General features: G+C 48.7%; 8 protein-coding genes and 2 non-coding genes across 10 annotated transcripts; 4 read left to right on the top strand and 6 right to left on the bottom strand.

The window, feature by feature from the left end:
• Positions 1–1,330: 1,330 nt before the first annotated feature.
• On the bottom strand, positions 1,331–4,551 carry HD556DRAFT_1487730 (uncharacterized protein; the record flags this gene model as incomplete). The annotated part of the gene is made up of 5 exons (XM_041308741.1): positions 1,331–1,414; positions 1,471–1,551; positions 1,606–1,716; positions 1,754–2,589; positions 2,637–4,551. The coding sequence occupies 5 exons, from the start codon at positions 4,549–4,551 to the stop codon at positions 1,331–1,333; spliced, it is 3,027 nt and encodes a 1,008-aa protein (XP_041157921.1).
• Positions 4,552–5,315: 764 nt separating this feature from the next.
• Positions 5,316–5,387, bottom strand: HD556DRAFT_t81. The gene has a single exon. It is a non-coding gene; the product is annotated as a tRNA-Asp (tRNA).
• Positions 5,388–5,683: 296 nt separating this feature from the next.
• On the bottom strand, positions 5,684–6,022 carry HD556DRAFT_1241453 (general substrate transporter; the record flags this gene model as incomplete). The annotated part of the gene is made up of 1 exon (XM_041298203.1): positions 5,684–6,022. A coding segment is annotated over one exon (339 nt), but the record flags the coding sequence as incomplete, so codon positions are not given.
• A 2,626-nt stretch (positions 6,023–8,648) lies between these two features.
• On the top strand, positions 8,649–8,730 carry HD556DRAFT_t82. Its single transcript has one exon. It is a non-coding gene; the product is annotated as a tRNA-Ser (tRNA).
• Positions 8,731–10,999: 2,269 nt separating this feature from the next.
• On the bottom strand, positions 11,000–12,029 carry HD556DRAFT_1241567 (cyclin-like protein; the record flags this gene model as incomplete). The annotated part of the gene is made up of 3 exons (XM_041298210.1): positions 11,000–11,279; positions 11,339–11,685; positions 11,742–12,029. 3 exons carry the CDS (start codon positions 12,027–12,029, stop codon positions 11,000–11,002), a joined length of 915 nt encoding a protein of 304 aa, XP_041157919.1.
• On the top strand, positions 11,784–13,960 carry HD556DRAFT_676975 (uncharacterized protein). Its single transcript, XM_041311276.1, has 3 exons — positions 11,784–12,807; positions 12,858–13,591; positions 13,643–13,960. The coding sequence occupies exons 1-3, from the start codon at positions 12,141–12,143 to the stop codon at positions 13,859–13,861; spliced, it is 1,620 nt and encodes a 539-aa protein (XP_041157918.1). The 5' UTR covers positions 11,784–12,140; the 3' UTR covers positions 13,862–13,960.
• A 639-nt stretch (positions 13,961–14,599) lies between these two features.
• Positions 14,600–15,129, bottom strand: HD556DRAFT_1445755 (uncharacterized protein; the record flags this gene model as incomplete). The annotated part of the gene is made up of 2 exons (XM_041306985.1): positions 14,600–14,961; positions 15,018–15,129. 2 exons carry the CDS (start codon positions 15,127–15,129, stop codon positions 14,600–14,602), a joined length of 474 nt encoding a protein of 157 aa, XP_041157917.1.
• Positions 15,130–15,258: 129 nt separating this feature from the next.
• On the top strand, positions 15,259–15,687 carry HD556DRAFT_1388626 (ribosomal protein L49/IMG2). The gene is made up of 2 exons (XM_041303492.1): positions 15,259–15,418; positions 15,468–15,687. The coding sequence occupies exons 1-2, from the start codon at positions 15,299–15,301 to the stop codon at positions 15,621–15,623; spliced, it is 276 nt and encodes a 91-aa protein (XP_041157916.1). The 5' UTR covers positions 15,259–15,298; the 3' UTR covers positions 15,624–15,687.
• HD556DRAFT_1388624 (SOR/SNZ family-domain-containing protein) lies at positions 15,688–17,543 on the top strand. Its single transcript, XM_041303491.1, has 12 exons — positions 15,688–15,922; positions 15,973–16,002; positions 16,050–16,085; positions 16,140–16,232; positions 16,292–16,381; positions 16,450–16,831; positions 16,887–16,925; positions 16,979–17,004; positions 17,066–17,107; positions 17,161–17,196; positions 17,251–17,291; positions 17,353–17,543. The coding sequence occupies exons 1-12, from the start codon at positions 15,776–15,778 to the stop codon at positions 17,396–17,398; spliced, it is 1,008 nt and encodes a 335-aa protein (XP_041157915.1). The 5' UTR covers positions 15,688–15,775; the 3' UTR covers positions 17,399–17,543.
• Positions 17,544–18,444: 901 nt separating this feature from the next.
• On the bottom strand, positions 18,445–22,319 carry HD556DRAFT_1445753 (ribonuclease H-like domain-containing protein; the record flags this gene model as incomplete). Its single annotated transcript, XM_041306984.1, has 25 exons — positions 18,445–18,600; positions 18,642–18,670; positions 18,730–18,809; positions 18,860–18,920; positions 18,974–19,086; positions 19,138–19,167; positions 19,229–19,307; positions 19,357–19,480; positions 19,530–19,687; positions 19,748–19,833; positions 19,887–19,942; positions 19,994–20,011; positions 20,061–20,192; positions 20,241–20,296; positions 20,347–20,352; positions 20,408–20,558; positions 20,615–20,749; positions 20,799–21,050; positions 21,103–21,319; positions 21,373–21,432; positions 21,482–21,574; positions 21,628–21,729; positions 21,788–21,894; positions 21,950–22,122; positions 22,172–22,319. The coding sequence occupies 25 exons, from the start codon at positions 22,317–22,319 to the stop codon at positions 18,445–18,447; spliced, it is 2,622 nt and encodes an 873-aa protein (XP_041157914.1).
• Positions 22,320–22,411: the final 92 nt, after the last annotated feature.

Here is a 22,411-nt window from a genome sequence, read left to right as displayed (position 1 = left end):
GATGGCGTTGACCCGTCAGGCTTTTTAACGGCCTTGGTTTTCGGATCGACGACGAAAGGAATAGGCTCGCAGACTCGACCATCGGTATATCGCATCAAACCTCGCGCTCCAATAGCCGTTAGTGTTCGTTCTTTGTAAGTAATCCAGTTCGAGCCGTCTTCTGCGAGCTTCGGGATATTGAACAGGCTGGAGTTGGTAGCGGGGAGCGTAGATTCCATGATGGTAGCAGGGCTCATAACCTAAAGGCGTTTATGACGAGCGCGGGAACAACGAGGAGTCTAGAACTAGAACGAGAAAGATCTCAGTGTCTTGAACGAAACTCTATTAACGGTGCGTCTACCTAGAACGACAAAAGCTACAGCTAACGTTAGACATGATAAAACTCTAGGTGACTTTTTAGAACGTTGTTAAGAACGTGCTCAAAGGTCGGATCCGAAGGGCTTGGCTTCAGCTCGTGCGCTGCGCCCCTTACCCGAGTACGTGCCCCTAACTTCCGAGGGTTGTTGAACGATGTCCGAAGGTTACCGGACGATGTCCGGAGGGCGTTGGGCGATGTCCGGAGTCCGATGTCCGATGCGCGGGAATTCCGGCGGATGTTCGGAAACAAGAGATAAGACTAATCCGGACGAAGTCCGAACTAGAAAGGAAACAGCGGAGGACTACCAGAGGTAGAGGCGGAGGTGTCAAGTCTATAGGAGTCGATCCTAAGACGAGCGGAGGTCGACGAGAGAGAAACTCAAGTCGGATGGAGGAGAGAATGAGCAGAGTCTAATATGATATTCGAACTGAGGATGTACATAGATTCTACAGGGTTTATATACTACTGAGGACTTATCGGAGAACAGAGATGCGCAGTCCGAAGCTGTACGAAGCTGTGGACGGAGCGTATAGAAAAGTCAAACGCTAGTCTATCGGAAAATAGTAAATGAACCCGGAGATTAGAACAGATGAAAATAAAGGCGGAAATGAAATGAGGTACGGAAAATGATATGGTCTAACTGGAGTAGGAACGTACAAAGGGATAAGGCACGGAAGTTAGACGCGGGTCGGATCCGGACATAGATAAACGTCGGCCGGATCCGGACATCCGGAAATGATGTGTGTGATAGGTCCGGGTCCGGAACGTGGGATATGACAAGCGTACATCTCAGTGTCTTGGACGAAACTGAGATGCATATACGATACTGCTACTGGTCTTATAGTGAGTGCGTCAGGAACTTGAATATATAAAAGAGAGACTGAAAATATTCTAGGACGCGAGCCGATGTCATGCATCGCTCGCCTATGTCCGTTTCGGCTTGAGCTCGTACCTATCATCTCCCCCTCGTACCTATCTCGGATCCTTCGGCTTCCCTCGACTCGGATCTTTCGGCCTCGGACTCCAACAATGACCTGGGGTTTTGAGAAGACATTCCTGTGTGGGTAGGTCAGCTTGCAAGTCTAGGAAGAAACCATTGTGAGTACACGGACCTTTGCAGGTTTCTCACCTTCGGAAACCTCGACAGCTTCGGACTGGTTATTGAGACGATCCGGGGTTTGGAGAAGATGTTCCTGTATGCGTACGTCAACTTGCGAGTCTAGGAGGATACCATTGTGAATGCGTACCTTTGCAGGTTTCTCGCCTTCGGAAACCCCGACAGCTTCGGACTGGTTATTGAGATGGTCCGGGGTGTGGAGAAGATGTTCCTGTATGCGTAGGTCGGCTTTAGTACGATACTAGGAGGAAATCATCGTGAACATAGTGCACACACACCTTTGCGATCTTCTCGCCTTCAGCTAAAATGGTTAGGCAAGACTGCAGATCCTTCACACACCACTGCCTCTCGAGCCAGTCGAGGAGATGACGATCCCAGAAAGACTTAAATATATGGGCAAGTTTCTCGTTCCATGGCTTCGGAGCTCGCGAGATATGGACGGCCCAGTTCTGACATGCGTAATTGAGGACGTTGGAAGATGATTGACTTCGTTCGTGTGCTTTGTTCGCGAAACTAGAGAAGGCCTTCATTGCATGGAGGATCTCCATGGCTGCTGGGAGGTGACCTTGTGTGAATGCAGAGGTGGTGGAATGATCTTGGTGCCTTAACGCTAAGAACACAGGAAACATTAAGAAATCCGGCAAGCTCTTGAACTGCTGAATGACCTGAAAAGCTGGTTGTGAAGACAATTCCGGGATAATGATGTACTGTTTGATCGCTTTCAATGTGTTCGAAAATTCCTCCATTGCTACCCAGGCAGTCGTTAACCGCCACATATGACCTTGTGGGGTCTGCAACCAGTCTCGTCCGTCTGGGCTTTGCAGCCAGTCCCGGGCACTCGGAGTCTGCAGCCAGTTGTTCCCGCCCCGAGTAAGCAGCCAGTCTTGTCCATCGTGGGTCTGCAGCCAGCCTTTCCCGTGCGTTTTTTGCAGCCAGATTCGGCCGCCGAGGGTCTGCAGCCAGTCTTGGCCACCGAGTGTTTGCAGCCATTGTCGCCCGCCCTTGGTCTGAAGCCAGTCCGGTACGCCATGGGTCTGCACCCAGTGCCTCCCTCCCTGAGTCTGCAGCCAGTCTTTCCCCCCCTGAGTCTGCAGCCAGTCTTTCCCCCCTGGGTCTGCACCCAGTCCTTCCCCTCCTGTGTCTGCAGCCAGTCGCTCCTACCCCAAGTTGGCGGTGAGATTTCCATGCGTTGGGTTGGCAGCGGGAACCGCTGAGACTGACTCCGTGGTGAGATTTCTTCGTGCTGGGTCTGCAGCGTGAACCGCTGAGACTGACTCCGTGGTGAGATTTCTTCGTGCTGGGTCCGCAGCGGGTGCTGTAAAACTAATGACTGTATTCTTGTCATGATAATTTGGATAAGGGAAACTAAGTTTTTCCCGCGCTGGGTCTGCAGCTGGTTCGAGATATTCAACCAGCTTTGCGCCATTTGGGATTGCAGCCACTCCTTCCCTTCTTGAGTCTGCAGCCAGGCACGCCCGTCCAGACTTTCCAGCCAGGCACACCCGTCCTGAGTGCCTAGCCAGAATTGTAACTCTGAACTGTGATTTGCCCGAAGCCAGAGGAGAGTTATAAGCACTTGCATTGGTTCCGGCGGTTGGACGACGAAAGATAATGAGTGTGTTAGATTCTTGGGGTCGTGGGGTTCCATAACTTGACTCTGCTTCTTCAATGCTAACAGCGCATCCAACAGGGCTGAGCGGCCTGGGAGTTCTTGCACCATCAAGCGGAGAGAAGAATATGCGAGTAGGGAGTGAGGTGAAGTGATATAGAGACTGCAGTTTGAGCGATGGGAAACATAGTCACGAACAGACGAGTGATAGATATTCACAGGGAGACTGCGGTTGGGAGGAACATCTATGACAGAGCGCAGTTGCACCAACACTTTCTCGACATCCCTGCCCTGACCAGGGCCCAGAAGTTCCGAGATTTGTGAGATCGGTAGAGGATCTGTGAGGGCAGCAACAACGGACAAGTGCAGGTATGCCAGCTTCGGATCAGCGCATGTGGAGAGGATGCGGTCATGTAACTCGTATACCTCCGTTCCTGGTAGCAGTTCACTTGTTAGCTCAAGCATGAGGTGAAGCCGGTCACGGGGATCGTTGTATGGATCATCAATAAACTTCATCATCGTAGACGCCACAATGAACCGTCTGCCCGCTCGGATCGCCAGCTTCTCAATTTGATCCTGCGTTGGTTGCGGGAAGGTGGGAGAGCGATTTTGCAGCTTTCTGAATGAATGCTCCAAGAAACGATAGATATCTTCATCAACATCTGCGCCATCTAGCGAGATGATAGGAGTAACATCCTCCCCAGAAATCTTCACTGGTATCTCGCACAGCAACGGTCGCACATCTTCATTCTGCATGGCTTCACAAATATGCGCTTCCAAGCGACTCGTGACTAGAATATGGATCGAAGGCAGATCAGGATCGCGAAGAACTTGGGCGAGTAGGGAAATGAGTTCGATAAGCTCGCTTTCGGATTCGCCTTCATCCCTGGATTCGGATGAGTATTCATTGGGGGATTCGTGTGTGCATTCATCAAGGGCGTCAACAACGAACGTCAAAGGCGGACACTCGCGTAGTCTGTATTGAAGCTTCCGCAGAGGTTGCAGAAACAACCCCTCCATCTGCTTGCGAAGTGACTTGTCGGGGTCTAGAAGGGTGGGGTCCTTAAGGATAGCTCTGTTCACGTCTGTCTGAACGCTGGGAAATTTTTGAGCAAGCTGGTAGGCAAACGTCATAAAGAAATAACCAGTCGTGCGGCGTTTCGTGTGCTTGCGCGAGAAAAAGAATGTTCCACCAAGCCGCGTTTCTATTTTCGTCTCCTCGGTCATTTTCAGACCTCTCATTCTTTCAGCTACAGTGAACGCTACAGCAGACTTCCCAACGCCGGCTGTTCCATGCAACCAGATGAGTCTATTCATCTCTTTGGTATCGGATAATCCATAAATATGGTTAAGAAGGACCACTCGGGTCCCTTCCAAACATTTCGGATGGGGCCGACGTTCACGAGAGTCATGTTCAGCACCCTTCACAGCGACCTGGGAAAACTTCTCCCAGGTTCCTTCAGACATGTCAAAGATCTGTTGATGATGTCAGAGAACAAGAGGGGGGATAGGAGATGGCTATACTGACGTTGGTTCTTTGGAAAGGGGATGATAATTATGGCGATGCAGATAAATGGAATAAACTCCAAGAAGTACTAGTGAGTACGACAGTTGTAAATCATAGAAGCAGGGGTATCTCGCAACTTACGAGGACGTTAAATCAATGATTACAGGTTGAGAAACGACTCGGATGTTTTGGCGTCAATTTAGCGTAGTAATTCTGCAAACCGGTGATGAGTTTGGTAGTGAAACATTCGAACCACTTACCGTACAGTGATAGAGATTTCCAGGAGATGAATGTTGGTTCTAGTGCTGTGAAAAGCTCACTGGAATCTGGTGGGGTAGTGGAAGCTTTGAAGGATGACTAGCCTAGCGCTCGTCCGGTTGCACGAGCGCACGAGCGTCTTGCTCATCAGAGTAAATCCCCAACATGACCAAGATCAAAGCCTTTGGCGCGGTACGCTGAATCATTTAGAAACATAAGTCGTGCAAATTGCAGCAGTTGGTTACAATACTAGTAGGAGTCACAGAGCAGTCAGTTGCTGGGCGACTGAATCACCCTTATTCTCGAAGCGCCTCCAGACTCGAGAGGCACTTCACACGACTCTGCATGGCCCGGGGTGGTGACCTTGGCCTTGATTAATTGATTGTCAGACCATATTCAAGTTGTAAGTCACAAATAACATGAACAACTTTATAAAATTGCGCAAGTTGGTCTCAAATTAAAAAATCTCTCTGGCGGGGAATCGAACCCCGCTTTCCCGCGTGACAGGCGGGTGTACTATCCGATATACTACCAGAGATATTTTGTGGTTCAAAACAAAATTATATAAACATCATTTGTAATGAGGGTGAGCGGAGCTCAAAGCTCAAACCCAGTGAAAACCGGTCAGTGCGGGAACGTGCAAGAGCGTGCCACATCGTGCACCGCCCTTGCACGATCTCGACAAGAAATCCGGACGAATACACGATGCAGAAGGAGTCCATATCGTGCGTCGTCGTGCGAGAGTCGTTCAAGTTGTTTCTACACGATGTGGCACTCCCTTGCATTCCTTACGAGCGGTTTATATCATGCGAGAACGGTTCATATCATATTGCTTCAAGTTGCTATCATTACTATTAATAGTACGAAATACAAATACGATTGGACAGCGAAAACTTGGTCGAGCTCCTCCAGGGTCTTGCCTTTCGTCTCGCGCACGAATAACAAGATGAGCACCCAGAGAATACAGCACCATGCTGCGTACCAGCCGAAGGCACCTTGTTGTTTGAAGGCCAAGACGAGCGAAGGCCAAGTGATTGACAGAATGAAGTTCCAGAACCAAGTGGTCGCAGTAGCAAAGGACATGCTGATATCACGGATACAGAGAGGGAATGCCTCTGTGGAGTACGTCAACAGCACTGGACCTTCGCCTGGAGAATAGAAGATCGCAAAGAGGTCTGAAAGAGCATATATCAATGGCAGTATCAAGTACCAAAAGGATGACGTCAATAACTCACCTGTATTGTTGCCTGACCCGTAGGAGTACTAGAAAGATAGCAGCAATTGCGCATATATGCACCCAGTCCTATAGTATTCAATGATATATTGGCTTGAATATTGTTGACAGAACTTACTAAGGCAAACGCTCCGAGTCAGGGTGCTGCTATTGAGGAAACTTGAGTTTTAGGACCAGGGCTCGAGTGGATTACTAGCTGCCTGCGGTATTAACGTTAACGGTTGTACGGGGAAACATGACGGTAAGGGAACAAGAGAGGTGTTGATGACATCATGAAGACGGACTTTAGATTTGAAAAGCTTTACATGTTGCAGTGACATGCATATACAAGCAGCAGATAGCAAATGCAAACATTGCGGAACTCATGCAGATGCAAAATAAGTGCGAGGAAAGCAGAATTCACGCAAAGTTTGTGCAAAGTTCATGCGTTTGCATGCGCTGCGCTCACAAGAAAATACTCATCATTTGCTATCAACCAGATCTACATGATCTGGCACTTTGTGTAACGTTCTCGCACGCTCTCACACGCTCCCGCACTGTCCGGTTTTCACTGGGGCTCAAAGCTTGACTAGGACTTCCGACTTTACTCCAACTCGAAGCATGGCTTGATGAATGGAAGTGTGTTCAACAATATGCGCAGTCATGCTACATCCGAAAATGCTGCAACTCTTAAAGCTTAAACTCCAAAAGTTTGTGCACTCGCGCTCTCATTGTTGTGGTCCCATGTAAAAAAGGACTGCGGAATTGCTCCAGGAGGCAGATGGTAACACTACTTCTGCTAGGGAAGCGTTTATTGCCAGTGTTGTTCTGTTACAATGATATCATTAGGTCTGACTCTGCAGTGGTTTTAGGAAAACGATATCAGGCACGAAATACTACGTCTACTACGATCATCCATCACAGTCATGCATAAAGTGACCCCTAGGCTTAAGATGGTAGTAGAGATCATATTGGTAAATGAATGAAGGATCGTAAAGATATGCTGGCGGGCGTGAAGTGATGATAATATTTGGCGGAACTGACTGAGGGATATCAGTGCGACAAACACGAGATATTTATACTCCAAGTTCAAACCTTATTTGCACACCGATAAACAGAGCCGATCGCGACACTGCGTCAGTCACGTGTTTGAAAAATCAACATATACTGGACAATATTATAAACACCATGTTCCCGCCTGCCCACTGCATAGTAGGATTAGAACACAATCTAAATTATTCAGTGTATATACTGCCAAAATCTGGTACACCGAAAGTGCTTCGTCAAAAGGAAACCGGATCATCACGATGACTGAGATTGGACGAGATCAACGTACCGCCGTTTCATACACCATGGCTGCAGGTATCTTCTTTCGTGCCAGGCCCATTGAGAGAAAGTAAAAATATTCCTGTGGCAAGTCCTTCAACACTCGACACAAGGTGTATGGTACTCCATAGCACACAGCACCCGCTTTTTGTAGTTTTGGCAGTCCTGGGGCAACTCAGGGATATCAAGGTCAAGATACACCACGATACAACAAGGTCGTTGAGGCCTTAGGCTTTCAACGTCCGTATCGTAGTTTATGATCAACCTAGCAATGGAAGTACAGCGCACCTCCTAAAAACAGAGACCGATCTAAGTCTTTCTTTGTTACTAGTGAGCTGCACAACCATTCAATCACTCCAAGAATCTCTGTGACAATGGCATAACTCACCAGGTCAGAGCGATGGACACAGCCCAGTGTGCCAACCAAAAGGCATTGGTTAACCTGTGGATACTGACTCGCGAACAAGTCTGAGATACAGTCTAAGGAGTTGCGGTGGGAATTGGATGGGAGGCTCACTCATCATGCATTGAATAAGCATGAAGAGGCGAGAACAGAATGATCCAGAAGGTATTGTCGAAAAGAAACAGACGGCGTTTGTGTAGGCTCAACCCAATGCCCAAGCTCCTCGTAGATGCTCTCACAGATAAGGCAGCTGCGTACTTTCCATGTAGGTGATTTTTTCTTTCATTCTGGGTTGTACGTCGTCGAGCTTCGGGGACATAAACAGACAGAACATATTCCACCGGTTCCATAAAGACAACAGCCAGCTCCACAAAATTAAGGTGACGGTATCGCTAGTCAAAAAAAGGTGCGACGAGGCACAAGGCAAGGTTGTCACGGTGGAACGCATTCTTTTGGGACACCCCAAAGGTTAGATGGTCCAATATGCGGACTCGGTGCATTCCCGCAGCTGGAAAACGGAGAAGTGGTATTTCGCGACTGAAGGTGCCAGAATCAACCGGCGCAGAAGAAAGGATGCCCGTGAGCAATATTTGCAGGTCTGGCCTTCTGCACAAAATTGGTTTCGAAGATCTCAAATTACATGAATTCCTGAAAACCACGATTTGTGCAGGGAGTGACTTTGAGGAGCGTTCATGTCGAAACACACACAAAGCGAGAACCTCCAACCTGCACAAAACTTGTATATTAGTTCAACAGTTTAGCCTTGGTGCTCACCTTGCCTGGAGGAATGATGCAGTCAAGAAGTTTTCGAGTAGAAAGAAAGGTAATCATTTACAAGTCACTGTATAACCTCCTATGGCGTCATAGCCAAGTGGTTACGGCGACAGATTAGAAATCTGTTCCTCTTTGAGGGCGTAGGTTCGAATCCTGCTGACGTCGCTCATCTTTTTCTTGGTGGTGGATCGGAATTTGGTCCTAGCACTGGCTCATCATGATTAGACGTGAGCATTATTCATCATGTTCATGGACAATACATGAAAGATGCTACTGAGTCAGATTGAAACCAAGCACGACGGCAATACCGTGTTACCCACTGCCGGTCCACCCATTTGAGACAAATTGTCGGAGGTTGGACTTTGTTTGTCGTGATCGATACGTAGCGGACATGAGCTTCTTTCAGAATCCAGAGGAGCCGAGCGCGCCGCAAATACGTGGTGAAATCAGATGTAGTACCAGGAGGGTTAATGCACATCGACATTCAAAAAATTAGCCAACGACGATTACTGGCCCCACAAGGTATTCTCAACACTCCGTGGACTAGGCTAAACAGGGACTCCGACAATTGAATTGTCACGGCTGCCGCTTCTGATCAGCAAGGGCGATGTGACAGGCGATCGGACCCGCGATCACGGAAACGGTCTTCCTAATTTTCTGTCAACCGAGTCGGGGTCGATGGAAAGCATGCGGTGCATACGATCGTGTTAAGGATTCCGTGGTTCTGAAGAATATGATTGCGATGTAGTACGGCATGCTTTTTCGCTTTGACCCAATATGACCGCTTCGGGCGCTCCGGGGCTGATTCTTTCCGGACTCTTCTGTCAATATAGCCGCTGGGCAGACGATCCTGTGCAACAATATTTATTAATTTTGTCACAAGTACTCCATGAGGATACTTTGATGCTTCTTTGGAGGAAGCGGCCGGCAATTTGTGAAGTGACGTAGGGGCATAATACTCTGACTCATAACCGATGTCAATAATAAATATGGAAGAATGTGTAAGGAAAATCATCATACCGCAGGCACGCAAATATCTTGACTCCTTCTAGCTGTGTGAGCGGTGATCTTCAAGTTCACAGGGAGTCCGCCCAAGCCCGGTGTAGGCCATACTACTCGTAGTCCTTAGGCCATCCTCTCGGTAATTAGCCTAGGTATCGGTGGTTGAAAACTCGCAACGCTCCACGCTGTCAACATTGTCCGAGGGAGTAAGCTGCAGTTGCATCAAGTCACATTAGGAGGCCCTAGAACACACATAATAAGTTTGATGAGCCACACCCATGTTTGATTGGACGGTCTGACTTCCAAACCATAGTCTAGAAGAATTTCTTTCAGGACTCAAAACTCCGTTAGCGAGGAAAAGGGAAAAAAGGTTGACTGCATCGGCAATACCCTCAACCTTACGTCGACCATGATTTTTTTCCATGAGTTTGTTTCCATGAGAGCGAATCACTACTGCCAATCGAGCACTAGCCTCTCACAATTCCCTAGAAGCTCGCATAAAGTTGAATCGTTTCTGCAAACATGATCATGATCAGGGATGCGACCCTAGGGAACTAATCAAAAAAAAGTTTGGCTCTTCACAGACCAAAGGAGCATACAACGATTGCAAACCAGAAGTTCAGGGGAATTTTTTCCTTTTTGTATCCTTGTTTATTGTCCTGTGGGGAGAAGTCCTATTATGGACACTACTGTTCAGCTACTCAATGTAGGATGAATAAGTTCACAGCTCATCAGTAAATACACCTACTGGCACATATGCTGCGACAGATCGGACGTGCTCCGTGAAAAAAGGGCATGAAAAGGACAACAAGGAAAGAGGAGTCTGATTACTCACATATGTCGAGCTAGTCACCCCTAAGCAGACAATGAAGCTGGTTGTTAGCGTCATGTATGGAAAATAGGCGGACATGCTTTTGGAATCGACGTCGAACAGTGCAGCTGCGAGAAGTGGAAGTGATGGGAACAGAAGTGCGACTTCACCTCGCCACTACAATGAGATTTGCAACCCATACAATATGCAACGATTTGAAACAAAATCCTCGAATACAGTGGTAGACTGCTAATCGGTGTAGAACTGAGGCATTCCTGAACGTGGATGGTAAGAACAGGGGAGGAGAAACGAAGGGCCGATGAGAAAAGAGGAGCAAGATAAAGCCTGGGCAGCACACCCAGCCTCCAGTCAGAAGCGTCTCGGTGAGATGATGCCAACGCCATCCTTAACGCGTTTGTGGAGCGGGACTATGATTCGCAGAGGCGGCAACGGTTCGTTAAAGGAAATAGCGATGCTGCGGTGACCTATGAATGGATGGGTGCATAGAAGTGCATGATCGCCTCGGACCATAAGGCCACTGCAATGTGCAGATCAGCAAGAAGCCGCACGAACCAAACCACATCCGCCCAGAGCCCAATCGCTAAGACCGCGCATCAAGATTCAAGATTGCACAGCAGCATTCTCTTCCAACCACCCCCTCACATCCTTCTTGCCCACCAATCTCATCACCCTCATCCTCTCCTCCTGTGTGCGCTCGCGATACAAACGCATAACATAGCCACAAACGCTCCACACGTCCTCCCAAGGCGCATCAAAGAGGTCCCACCAGCAATGAGGTGGCGAAGAAGGCAGTGATATGTCGAGATGACGAGAAGCAAGGAGGATAGCTGCGCTCACTATCGTTGGGACTGCGTATAACGCGTAAACGGGCGTTTGCAGGCTACGCTCCCATCAGAACGTGCGACGCAATGCATGGTATAGACCATAAGAATCACTTACGCATCATTAAGGTACCCCCACGCCCTCGCACAAGCATCCTTCCGGCTCGTCAACCCCAAAACGCGGAGATAGTTTATAAGCGTGCCATATGGCAGGACCACGTGGACGTTGAACCCCAGTCGCTTGAGGATCTGCATCTCAGCTACGACTAGTGCATCTTTGAGATCATAGAAGGTGTTGCCAAAGTAAGACATCGGTGCGTATTTGAATGTGTCCTTGTTTTGGGGCGAGGAGAGGGTGTGGGATGTGCGTTGGAGAAGAAGGTCGTAGATGTTGATGAGGTCGCGCATCCGGAGCGGACATTCTTCAAGTTTGGATGCAAGGTATAGGGCTCCCATTCCGATGTCCTGTGTGATGAACATGGGTGGTCGGTTGTGGGTGGGATCAAAAGCAGAGGACTTACACCGATACCGAACTGTTTCATGGAAGTTACATACCAGAAACGTTGGAACAGGATTTGAGCTGTGGCTACAGCAACTTGCTTTCTGTCCAGGGGTTTCATAATTGATTGACTACAAACGTTGCGCTGGGGTATGAAGACGTACTGTTTCAGCAATATCCCGGCTTCATGAATGAGCTTGCACCCAAATGCCCTCAGATCCTCCTCCAAATCCGCAGGTATACCATCCCCTCCAGAAGGCGTGCGTTCTATCTGAGATGTCGAAGCTAGTGGCACCAGATCGACATGCATGTCTGATGCTCCTCTCAAGCGTTGCACCAACGCAGACTGGAAGATTACTGAATTCAATCTCCGCGGCACTAAATACACGCACAACTCCAGAAACCACAAAATATCCGAATCATGCAACTCCCCATGAGCGGTCTACCTCCCAAACCAGAAGTTAGCAGAACAGCAAGTAGTTGGCCTGAACCTACAGACGACAGGAGATATGTAGGTCGACCTGTGCCAATGGCTGGACCAGACCATTACCGTCCCCGACGCGACGACAGAGACAGAGATAGAGATAGAGACAGAGACCGTGACCGTGACCGGGACCGCGAACGAGACAGGGACAGGGACAGAGAACGAGATAGAGACAGAGACAGAGACAGAAGTTATCACCCTCCCCGGTCACCACCACCACGTTCGCCTCGAGGAAGAGACACCTACACGTCACCTTCTCGAAACGACACCCATCGCGATTACTACCACCGTGACGAGCGCCCCAGGGGAGAGAGAGGATGGGAACCAGACAGAAGGGCTTCGGAGCGTAGGGACGACAGGGCTTGGACGCGCGATGAGCATACAGGGAGGGGGCGAGGGCGCGGGAGGGGTCGTGTTTCACCGCGCAGAGGGAATACCTACCGTGGTGGTGGAGGAAGCTGGCGAGGCCGCGATTCGGAGCGAGATAGGGACTATGGAGGGAGGGGAAGGAGTCGGGAGTATGACAGGAATCATCACGATAGACGAAGATTCGATGATAGGGAGAGATCGAGTATGCACAGAGCTCCGTATTCTCCACGTCAAGGTAACGCCAAAGTATGTTGTTCTATTGACTCTTAATTTTTGACCTTGTAGATTCAAATGAACGCCGTCGGGAGCACTATTCGCCTCCCAGGTCTCCTCGCCGTTCATACTCACCCAGGAGACACAGCAGGCCACCTTCCCCTGATGGCAGCACTCATCGACATTCATCGAGATCTCCGGTAAAGCGCGAGCCAGGACATTCTCCCCGTCCACCTTCAGCCCCCCGAAGCCGCTATTCAGACCACCGCGGTGATGACAGGCGACGCGGGAGTCACACTCCCAGTCCCCGTCCCTCAAAGCGCTCCTTGTCTCGAGATGTCAAGCCCGAGCCTACGCGTGAAGAAACGCATCTCCCGGCTTCCCCAACACACTCCCAACACTCGCTCCGCGCCCCAGAAGAAAAACCAGCCACCAAATCTGCCTCTCCGCATGTCAAAGCTGAATCTAACGATGACCTACACCATGTTCAAGATTTCAAAGTCCAGTCAATCCTTGAAGATGCTCGCTCTCCGGCTTCAAGCCCAAAAGCCAAGGAGGAGTCGGCAGACCAAGATGCCGAGGGAGACTTTAAAATGCGCGACCGTTCCCCCCATCCACCGTCCCACTCACCTTATCACGCTATTAAAACGCCTCCAACTCCAGCATCTCCCGCTCCATCTCTTAAACACACAATACCGGAAGACCCCTCAGGTGATACAGCTAGACCCCCCACAGCACCTTTCCTACCCCCCTTCACGCGCCGGGAAACTCTCAAAGAACGCCTAGGCCAAAAATATAAAGACGAGGTATTGTAAATTCACTCATTCCTATCATATCGCACATCTAACACAACACAGCTATCCCAAATCGAAGCTATCGAAGCTAGCCGTTCGCGTGCAGCATCCGAACAAGTGCAAAACTCCAAAGCCGTCCGTCGAGCGTTGCACGAACTGGATCTCACGACTATAGACCTTCGTGCTGCTCAGATACGACGCGAGCATGCGGAGAATCACCGGAAGAAAGCTGCGAGTGCGAATGGGTTTTTTGATTTTGAGACAGAGTTTCCTATAACTTGAGCTCCGAGTACTAATCCCTACTAGACCACTATCACGAGCTGTGTAACGTAACTGGAAGGCTACTGCTGGCTACCGCCACCGATGCTAATAATAACTGCCTGACGTACTATCTTGTGGGAGATAGTGGAGTGCCCTTGCTTCTGCACCGTGGTGAACTGCGTTGATCGTGGAGCGTACATACCTTGAAGTAGATTGTATTTATTTTGAAAATGTGGCAGGGGATAAGGCGACGCCGACAGTCACTGAAAGGATCCGGTTGTCTGATGCTGTTGAAGGCCGGGCTGTCAGGGACGCGCGCCATAACTTACGGAAATGAACGGTTGGCGTCGTCCACGTCGGAATGTGGCTGAAGACTACTTGGCATGATGTTGGCAAGATGAACGTTGCCGTTGAAAAGCGGTAATTGTGTGGGGCCATGGCATGAGGTGATCATATGCTACGATTCCACTATCTGAAAAGGCTCAGATGACATGCTATGTAATAGTATACAGTGTGGAGTTAATGCTGGTAATTATGAATCTAACTTGCTGTGCTCTGGGTGTAGAGGAAACGTACTGTGCGAATTAAGCAGTGTGATGGAAGGGCGGCAAAATATGTGGCAAACATCAGGTGGCGCTATACATAATCGGATGTATACATATACTCGCTGAAGGCATGTTAGAAAGGGGTTGAGGAGGGGGATAAATAACTGACGAAAGGGAGAAGCCGGAGTAGAGGATGGTGTTAATGAGGATGCCCCTAAGATGGGCGATCAGGCCGGGTGGCGGTATATACGTGAGAACGACCCTGTGTGTCGGTATGGTAGACACCGGCTGCCCAGCGTTGTAAATCGGCGTTGCGGCGTTTTACACGCAAATGATCACGGTGGTGGTCGTCATTGAGATCACGTTTCCGCTTAGAAGGTCTGTGTGTGTAGGGTGGATGTGACAAGTCTTGGTCAGGATCGGGTAAATCGAATTTGAGGAAAGTAGGAGAATGATACGGAAGCGGACGAGGAGCGAGCAGAGGAACGTCGCAAACTACACGTAGTGTGACTGGTTCTGGAGAAGGTGATAGATCGGTTGAGAAGGAAGAACATGTTTCAGAAGGAGACGGAGGAACTGAGAAGTTGATATAATTAGGAGGTGAATTTGTTTGATTAAGAACAAGGACTTACAGTAGGCATTGTGTTTGTCAAAAGTATTCCAAGGGAATAAGTCAGACCAACAATAATCATCTAGAGGGAGAGTTGCCGATGACCAGCAATCAGGCGATACTAGTAAGGACATGATGGTGAGAGAGGAAGAGGGAAGGATGAGGCATGGGTCTTATATGGAGAGGTGAGACCTTCTGAACGCGATATAAGGGGGTTTCATCATTACATCAATTTCATATTCATATTTTAAAGTCCGATCAAGTACTCATAAACTAGTTGGTCGGTATCACTCACACAGGAAAATGTCGCTCAGATACCTCATTCGCCGCAATTCTCGTGGTTCCTTACCTGTCTATACTGACATTCGTAATGGTGGCACAAGATACCTCGTATCAATCCGGAACGTTCAAGGACAACTCAGTGTACTTGTCTTTCTTTCCTTTTGTTTCATTTTTTTTGACACCCCTTTAGTCTCTTGCCAACGATTTAAAACAATCTCTATTCAGCCACAATTCTCCGGAGGCTGCTCGACTTAAAGTACAAGTCGTAGCACAAAGGCACCTTGTCATCTCGGGTGGCCGTTGGAAAAATGATGTGATCAATTGGCTCACGTCCAAGGGTTTTTGACTAGTCACATGTTAATCATCGCGTACTAGCTAGTATTTACATGTCAGCTTCTTCCGACTCCGGATCCGTTCCGTCCGGTTAATCTCGAGAGATAATCATCATCATCTGTTTTTTTTTCCATAACCACACACCTCTTAGACTCATCTGCCTAAATGTCTACCCCTCTTCCAACACCAGCAACACCAGTTGCTGCTGCTACTACTGCTACTACTCAACCAACACCAGCAACACCAGCTGCTACTGCCATCCCTCGATCAGCACAGCGCGATGCTGGAAATAGCAAGTTGGGAACATTTGGGGTTCGCCATCCAACATTTTACAATATACACCAAACACTAACCATTCTCAGGTCAAATCAGGCTTGGCTCAAATGCTCAAGGTAATACCACTCCCAAACACTTACTCACCCATTCTTATCTCTTCCAGGGAGGCGTCATCATGGATGTCATCAATCCAGAGCAGGTGCGAATTATCATTTCCTACCCCTGACTTTTCACTCACCATGTCTCATTTCAGGCACGCATTGCCGAGGAGGCAGGGGCATGTGCTGTCATGGCACTCGAACGTGTTCCTGCAGATATTCGCAAAGAGGGGGGTGTTTCACGCATGGTACGCCTTTATTCCATTTTCAAACATGTTTCATTGATCCATCCGTCACCACCCTCCAGAGCGACCCCGCCATGATCAAGTCCATCGTTGATGCGGTAACCATTCCTGTCATGGCAAAAGTTCGCATCGGTCACTTTGTAGAAGCCCAGGTCAGTCCCTATTTTCATCTTGATCCCAACTCGCCTAATTACACTCCTTGGCACTGCCATGATCCTAGATCCTACAAGCCATCGGTATAGATTACATCGATGAGTCTGAAGTTCTCTCTCCTGCAGACGACGAACACCACATCAACAAGCACAATTTTAAAGTGCCCTTCGTATGCGGCGCCCGTAACCTTGGCGAGGCCCTTCGTCGCATCTCAGAAGGAGCCGCTTTCATCCGCACAAAAGGCGAGGCAGGTACAGGTAACGTTGTCGAGGCGGTCCGCCACCAGCGATCAGTCATGAGCGAGATCAGAAAGGCTAGCGTTATGAGCGAAGAAGAGCTGTATGCATATGCAAAAGAGATACAGGCTCCGTTCCACCTTCTCAAGGAAACAGCCCGCCTAAAACGATTGCCGGTCGTCAATTTCGCTGCTGGGGGTATCGCCACGCCTGGTATGTACATCCGGTGATGCTGTAAAACAAGGCAACTGAAATTCACGGATCTTAGCTGATGCTGCGCTTATGATGCAGCTGGGCTGTGATGGAAGTGAGTTGTATGAAAGCCTCCTTGGCCTTGATACTGATCCAAGCGGTTAATAGTTTTTGTCGGTTCGGGCATTTTCCACGTAGGTCCTCGTTAACTTGCGGCTAATCTCTATTCACTATCTCTACTCATTCTCTTTCCAGTCTGGGGATCCGGCTAAACGGGCGCGAGCCATCGTGCAAGCGGTAACTTAGCTCCTTCCATCGATCATATCATCTGGACTGACACGACGCATTAGGTGACTCATCACAACAACCCTAAGATGCTCGCTGAGGTGGGTCTCATTATTTCATCACATCTACGTGTTTCACCCTAAAATCAAAATTAGGTATCGGAAGATATTGGTCCTGCTATGGTCGGTCTCACGATGTAAGTTTCACGTTTATATTTACTCTTGTTGGAAGAGATGTTGATGTCCATCATTCTTTAGCGATGCAAATCTAAAGGGGGGGAGGCTCGCTTCCCGCGGGTGGTGAACCAAAACAAGAGCAAAAAGAAGCGATTCCACCTACGCGATTGTGATTGTGTGTGGTAGACGTAAACTTATAGGTCTATGTATATAAAATAGATTCCGTATGGCGCAATATGTTTGCTTCAATGTGTTTTGTTTCTCCAAAAAAGGCCAGTTGAGCGTCCATTCCATATACGTATTGGGGTAGGTCTTGTGTACACCTTTACTGGAAAGTCTGAGTCCTTGTGGCTAACCGATTTCAGATAGACTCATCTGATTTTAAAAGTCCGCCTGTGGAGACAAAGGCCTTGACGTACTACTTCCCCACACGGCTCACCCAGTAGTCTTGATTGATACGGCAAAGGTTACCGCATCCTTGTAGCGCTTTACCATGTCAAGCAAGATTCGAAGAGAAAATGTAATGACAAACCGGTTTAACTTGTCCGTTCTGTCGACGAACTCCAACTTGGCACATGATATCGGTCGTAGTAATGCCTCATGACTTACGATACTGTCACAAGCTGATACGAGTTTCTTGAAGGATGACCGTTCCCCTGAGTTCGGCCTGGACTCCACTCACCACACGGACAGTCCGAGTCCAGGTCTGTCCCATGATACGTGGCTCTTTATCTAAAGGCACGATCGCAGGCCCAGGAACTTGAAACCATGCGCGAGCCCTGAGGAGCAACGAGAATTAATAGTTCATTGTTGTTGGTTCATTGGTTTCCTTCGAACAACTGAACAAGCAAACAAAACTGCTGATGCCATGCCAATGTTAACGTTCTACATATAAACAATATCATTCGTACACATCACTCTCATTCTACGAGCTCTAGAAGACGAACTTGAAGCTTTGGACTTGCCGCTTACGACCTCCCGAGCTGGGCTTAGTCATTTTGCCCGTGTCTATTACGTAGTTCTTTGTCTAAAGGCACGATTGCAGCCCCGGAGACAACACCGAGAGAAGACCACGAGTTCATTAATTTCCTTCAAACAAAAACTGCTATGTATATCCTACATCCAACTGAGTCATTTATCAAAGGCGTTACGCAAGTATACTTCCACATCCTTTCACATGAAATGCATCTTCTTCGCCAAATTAGCGTGTTTGTCTTTGAAATTTTTCCTCCAGCGTTCAAGGTCGAAGGCGTCGTCATGGCTAGAGATAGTAGCAGCGTCGAAACCCATGGCGGGGTTGAAATGGAACGCGCCACGCGCGCAGACGATCTGTTGAATGGTTATAGTTAGTTGTGGATGCTGGGCGTGACAGGATGGGATGGGATACTTGCATCGGCGTCTTTTGGAGAAAAAGAACGTGTCAGACGCATGCACTGTAGATAAATAGATATAACTCACAATAAACGGGAGCCGGAATCGAGACGGAACGCGTCGCACGCGCGTAAGAATGGCACAACGTAAATGCGAGCTCCTGCAGGCTAAAGAAAGGTGAGGGGGTATTATGACAAATGTTAGGCTGCGGACTTACTCGTCTGTGTTGTGCTTATACACGTCGTCCCTGAGCGTAATATAATGACTCGGCCTACTAGCTGTACAAGCAATCAGCGGTCGAAAAAAGGTTGAGTAACTGTAATAAACGTACTTCCGAGGAGACCGCCGTGCGATTGTAAGTAAAAGTCGCGCACTGCTGGATTTCCCACTCCTTGATCGGCAACAAATCCTGCGGGACAGTTACCAGACTTGTCCGCATCGTTCCTATGCATTCATAAATTGACTAGAAACGATGGTAACAACCGAGCGGCATACCTGTTCCTTGGGAAGAATCGGACATGGTGTCTTGAGGAAACACAGCGGATGAGCGACAAAAGCGGATGCATAGAATAGATCGCAGACTTACCGTTTACCTACGACGATGAAAGTCAGTTCAGGTTTCGCGCCCTTTATGCCTTTGTCCCGCCAGATGTCATCGATCGCCCCTAGTAGACATGGTGAAAACAAGAAATGGCCGTCGCTGAACTAACTCACCTGTGATATCCTCAATCTCCTCTTGTCCCGTGAGCGCGTATTCTCCTTCGGAAAGGCCATCTCGGAAGAAAATGATGCGTACGGGTGCGGCCCTGTTACGCTCGCCAAACTCGAAGATCGCACGCTTGTGATGGTTGAACCACGTGTACATATAACAGACGGAATGAACTTACATATACTAATTTGCGTAATTCGTCAATTTTTTCTTGGCGGGGGTGTTGAACCGACATCATCGATTCGTACCGTGCAGCATACCGATCAAATGAGTAGACGAGAGATGCCACAGAGGGCTGGTTGATCATGCCAGGTGCGGGATGCCCTACATCGGCACCTGGTGCAGGATGAACCAGCCTTCGATGAGTCTCCAAGGCCAAACAGGGACGGTACATACCCATAATCATGAACGGAGCGCTCATGAGCTTCTCCAACGCACCTGACCTTGGTAATGAATTGACGCCTCCAAGTTTGGCATTGATCCTACCGAACAAGTCAAGGGTGCACATCGAGACAGAGATCAAAATTTGACGCACTTCATGCCTAGATTCGCACAATACTGATCATTTGCTCTCTCGATCTTGTTCTCTCGCTAGATGGAGAGGATTGTAATGGAGGTCGCAAACAACGCGACATGACTTACGACACACTGTGTTGGGAACTAGGCAAGATGTAAGCATCATTCGAACCACTCATGTAAGAACACATACACCAGCAATAACATCACCGAACGACTTAATAGCGTGATAAATGTCCGTCGAGCTTGTCGGCAGGATGGCCAATACCATCTCCGGATCTTTACCTATCCTGCTGCTGACGGCATTTTTAAGCGATCTCATGTCCTGCTTAACATAAGCACGTGTTAGTGGATGAATGGATGTAGCACTTACGTTTACCACAGACGATGCGCCAGCACAAGATTGGCTCGCCGCAGGTGGGGATACATCTGCCAGACAACGATCAGTAGCTAGAAATGAAATTCAACATCCCATTTACTCATTCCTAAGATAGACAAGGTTAGTTTGAGATACATAGAAGACAGAAACACTGATGATACCAAGTTTCTTGCATGCGTTGAGCAAAGTGTTGACAAAGCGATTGATTGTTTGGTCATTAACCCTTGAGTAATTGAGAATCCCCCAGGACGATAGACTCTTCGGCTCATGGAAAACCTGGTCGATGACGTTCCAAGAACCATTTCGTGGTTGCTGTAGGTCAAGAATCAGATCATTGCGCCCCATGCATGCTGGCATCCTGGACTTACCACCGGTCTACTAGCGGCAGCATTGCCGTAATGGATTTTCGGCGTGGGAAGGACACGTCCAGTGACCAAGATAGGGTCGGGAGATACAGTGATCCCCGCGTCTTGCAAGAACGGCGAATTCTGATAATCCAGGGCCTGTACAAACAGTCAATCAAACGCATGCAAAAATGAATGTGGCACTTACAGAGCGTTGGTCGGTCGTAATTGCGTTGCTAATGCCAGCGCTGATGAGCGCCAGGCGTTCATGTGGGTTCTTGGAAGAAAACTTAACCATCATCGGTGAGAATTCGGGAGGAAGTTTTCGCGTGTAACGCTGGTCGGGTGCGATAGCACACATTTCCGCTGGGATGACTTCATCCCTGTCCTTTGATCCAACTTGAATGCCGATGATGTTTGGATAGCTTAGTGGGCGATTCCAAGCTTTGTTGAAGTAGTCCTGCACTCGCGCTGAGAGAAGCGTTATGGATGTGATTCGTATGAAAATCTACCTTGACCGTCGTGTTCTCGAACTCAAAGTTTCCAGCGTTAGAAACCAATCCCCGAATCTTTTTGAGACCCGGCCGGTGGACGAGCGTGACAGAAATGCCCTTGAAGAAGTTCTTCAACTGCCTGAATTGCGGGGAATCTGGGCGGAGTTCCAGCGCACGGACGTCGTTCTGCTTGAGAACAGCAAGAGCGGCGGTCTGAAAGCTACCCTGCTTGAACCTGAGATTTACATGAGTGTTAACGTACAGTAATTGAGAGACAGGCTTGCTTACATAACCGCTGTCGACACATCAATGTTCACCAGAACCTTTCCAATGGTAGGGCGCACACTCCTAGGGCATGTTGGTCAGATGGGCGTCGCCACAGGGATCTCGAGCTTACTGGAAGTATCCGCGCCACAATTCTAAACCTCCACCTAGGGTCTGTACCCCGGCGTCTTTGGTAAAAAATGCACGCGTGTTGTTCGGATATTTACTTCGGAAAACAATGAGCATCGCTAACCGAATACCGATAAAAACGAAGCGCACAGATTCGGTGCCTGGCGAATGATCAGTTGCAGGACATTGATCGCTGTCAAGACCTGAGGAGTCTGCTTGGTCTGTTTTCCGTCGATGAATGCTTGCAAACCGCTGTAATTCGGCAGTAAGCGGAGGTTGAAAAAAAAACTCGCTCGATAGAAGTACACACCTAAAGTCGATCGGGTCGGCAGCGACCTTCTTCAGGTATACCTGTACGATCCCGCGGGTCGGGGCAGAGCCATCCGTTCGGGGTTTGTTCGACATGTTGACTTCGAACTTAACCAAAAGCAGATATTGATAAGTAGCTCCGACTCCAACACCTGACTCTTACGGTTTGGGAGTCCCCGCCCGACAAGGGAAGCTCACGGGGACAGTACATAATAACGGCGCCATCGAAGATACAGCGCGGGGTAAACAACTTTGGATCGGTGTGGTTTTGAAGGCGCTCGAAGACCTCAGTCCTCCTTCGAGGGTTCTTCATATCCTTCCCGTTACCGGAGATCGCTATATTCAAGTGAGGTGCCGTCATTGGCCATCAGGTACAGATACTCACAAACTATATGAAGTTCAACCGCTGTGTCATTGTAGTAAGAGTGAAGCTTACCTTCGTACTGATAGTAGCGCGTCCTCGTCGGCAGCTTCGAAATGACAAACGAATTTGTCAAAACCTGCTGAGGAACACCTCTGCCTCGAGTAGACATGTGTGTGTGAGTGATTTGGTGGGTGGGTGAAATGAAAAAGAATTCGATTGAATTGACTGGAAACTGAGCGCAGGAAAGGGGGGTATATATAC

Source organism: Suillus plorans, assembly GCF_016647745.1.
Source record: "Suillus plorans strain S12 chromosome Unknown HD556scaffold_46, whole genome shotgun sequence".
NCBI lineage: Eukaryota > Fungi > Basidiomycota > Agaricomycetes > Boletales > Suillaceae > Suillus > Suillus plorans.
This window is presented reverse-complemented; position numbering and strand designations above follow the sequence as displayed.

What these genes read in the sequence shown, in the direction of transcription:
- HD556DRAFT_676975 (XM_041311276.1), top strand. Translation starts at nt 12,141, where the DNA reads ATGCAACTCCCCATGAGCGGTCTACCTCCCAAACCAGAAGTTAGCAGA. An exon ending in TCCGTATTCTCCACGTCAAG is followed by an intron (nt 12,808 to 12,857) that starts GTAACGCCAAAG and finishes TTGACCTTGTAG; the next exon opens with ATTCAAATGAACGCCGTCGG. An exon ending in GCCAAAAATATAAAGACGAG is followed by an intron (nt 13,592 to 13,642) that starts GTATTGTAAATT and finishes AACACAACACAG; the next exon opens with CTATCCCAAATCGAAGCTAT.
- HD556DRAFT_1388624 (XM_041303491.1), top strand. Translation starts at nt 15,776, where the DNA reads ATGTCTACCCCTCTTCCAACACCAGCAACACCAGTTGCTGCTGCTACT. An exon ending in ATGTCATCAATCCAGAGCAG is followed by an intron (nt 16,086 to 16,139) that starts GTGCGAATTATC and finishes GTCTCATTTCAG; the next exon opens with GCACGCATTGCCGAGGAGGC. An exon ending in CGCGAGCCATCGTGCAAGCG is followed by an intron (nt 17,108 to 17,160) that starts GTAACTTAGCTC and finishes ACGACGCATTAG; the next exon opens with GTGACTCATCACAACAACCC.
- HD556DRAFT_1388626 (XM_041303492.1), top strand. Translation starts at nt 15,299, where the DNA reads ATGTCGCTCAGATACCTCATTCGCCGCAATTCTCGTGGTTCCTTACCT. An exon ending in ACGTTCAAGGACAACTCAGT is followed by an intron (nt 15,419 to 15,467) that starts GTACTTGTCTTT and finishes ACACCCCTTTAG; the next exon opens with TCTCTTGCCAACGATTTAAA.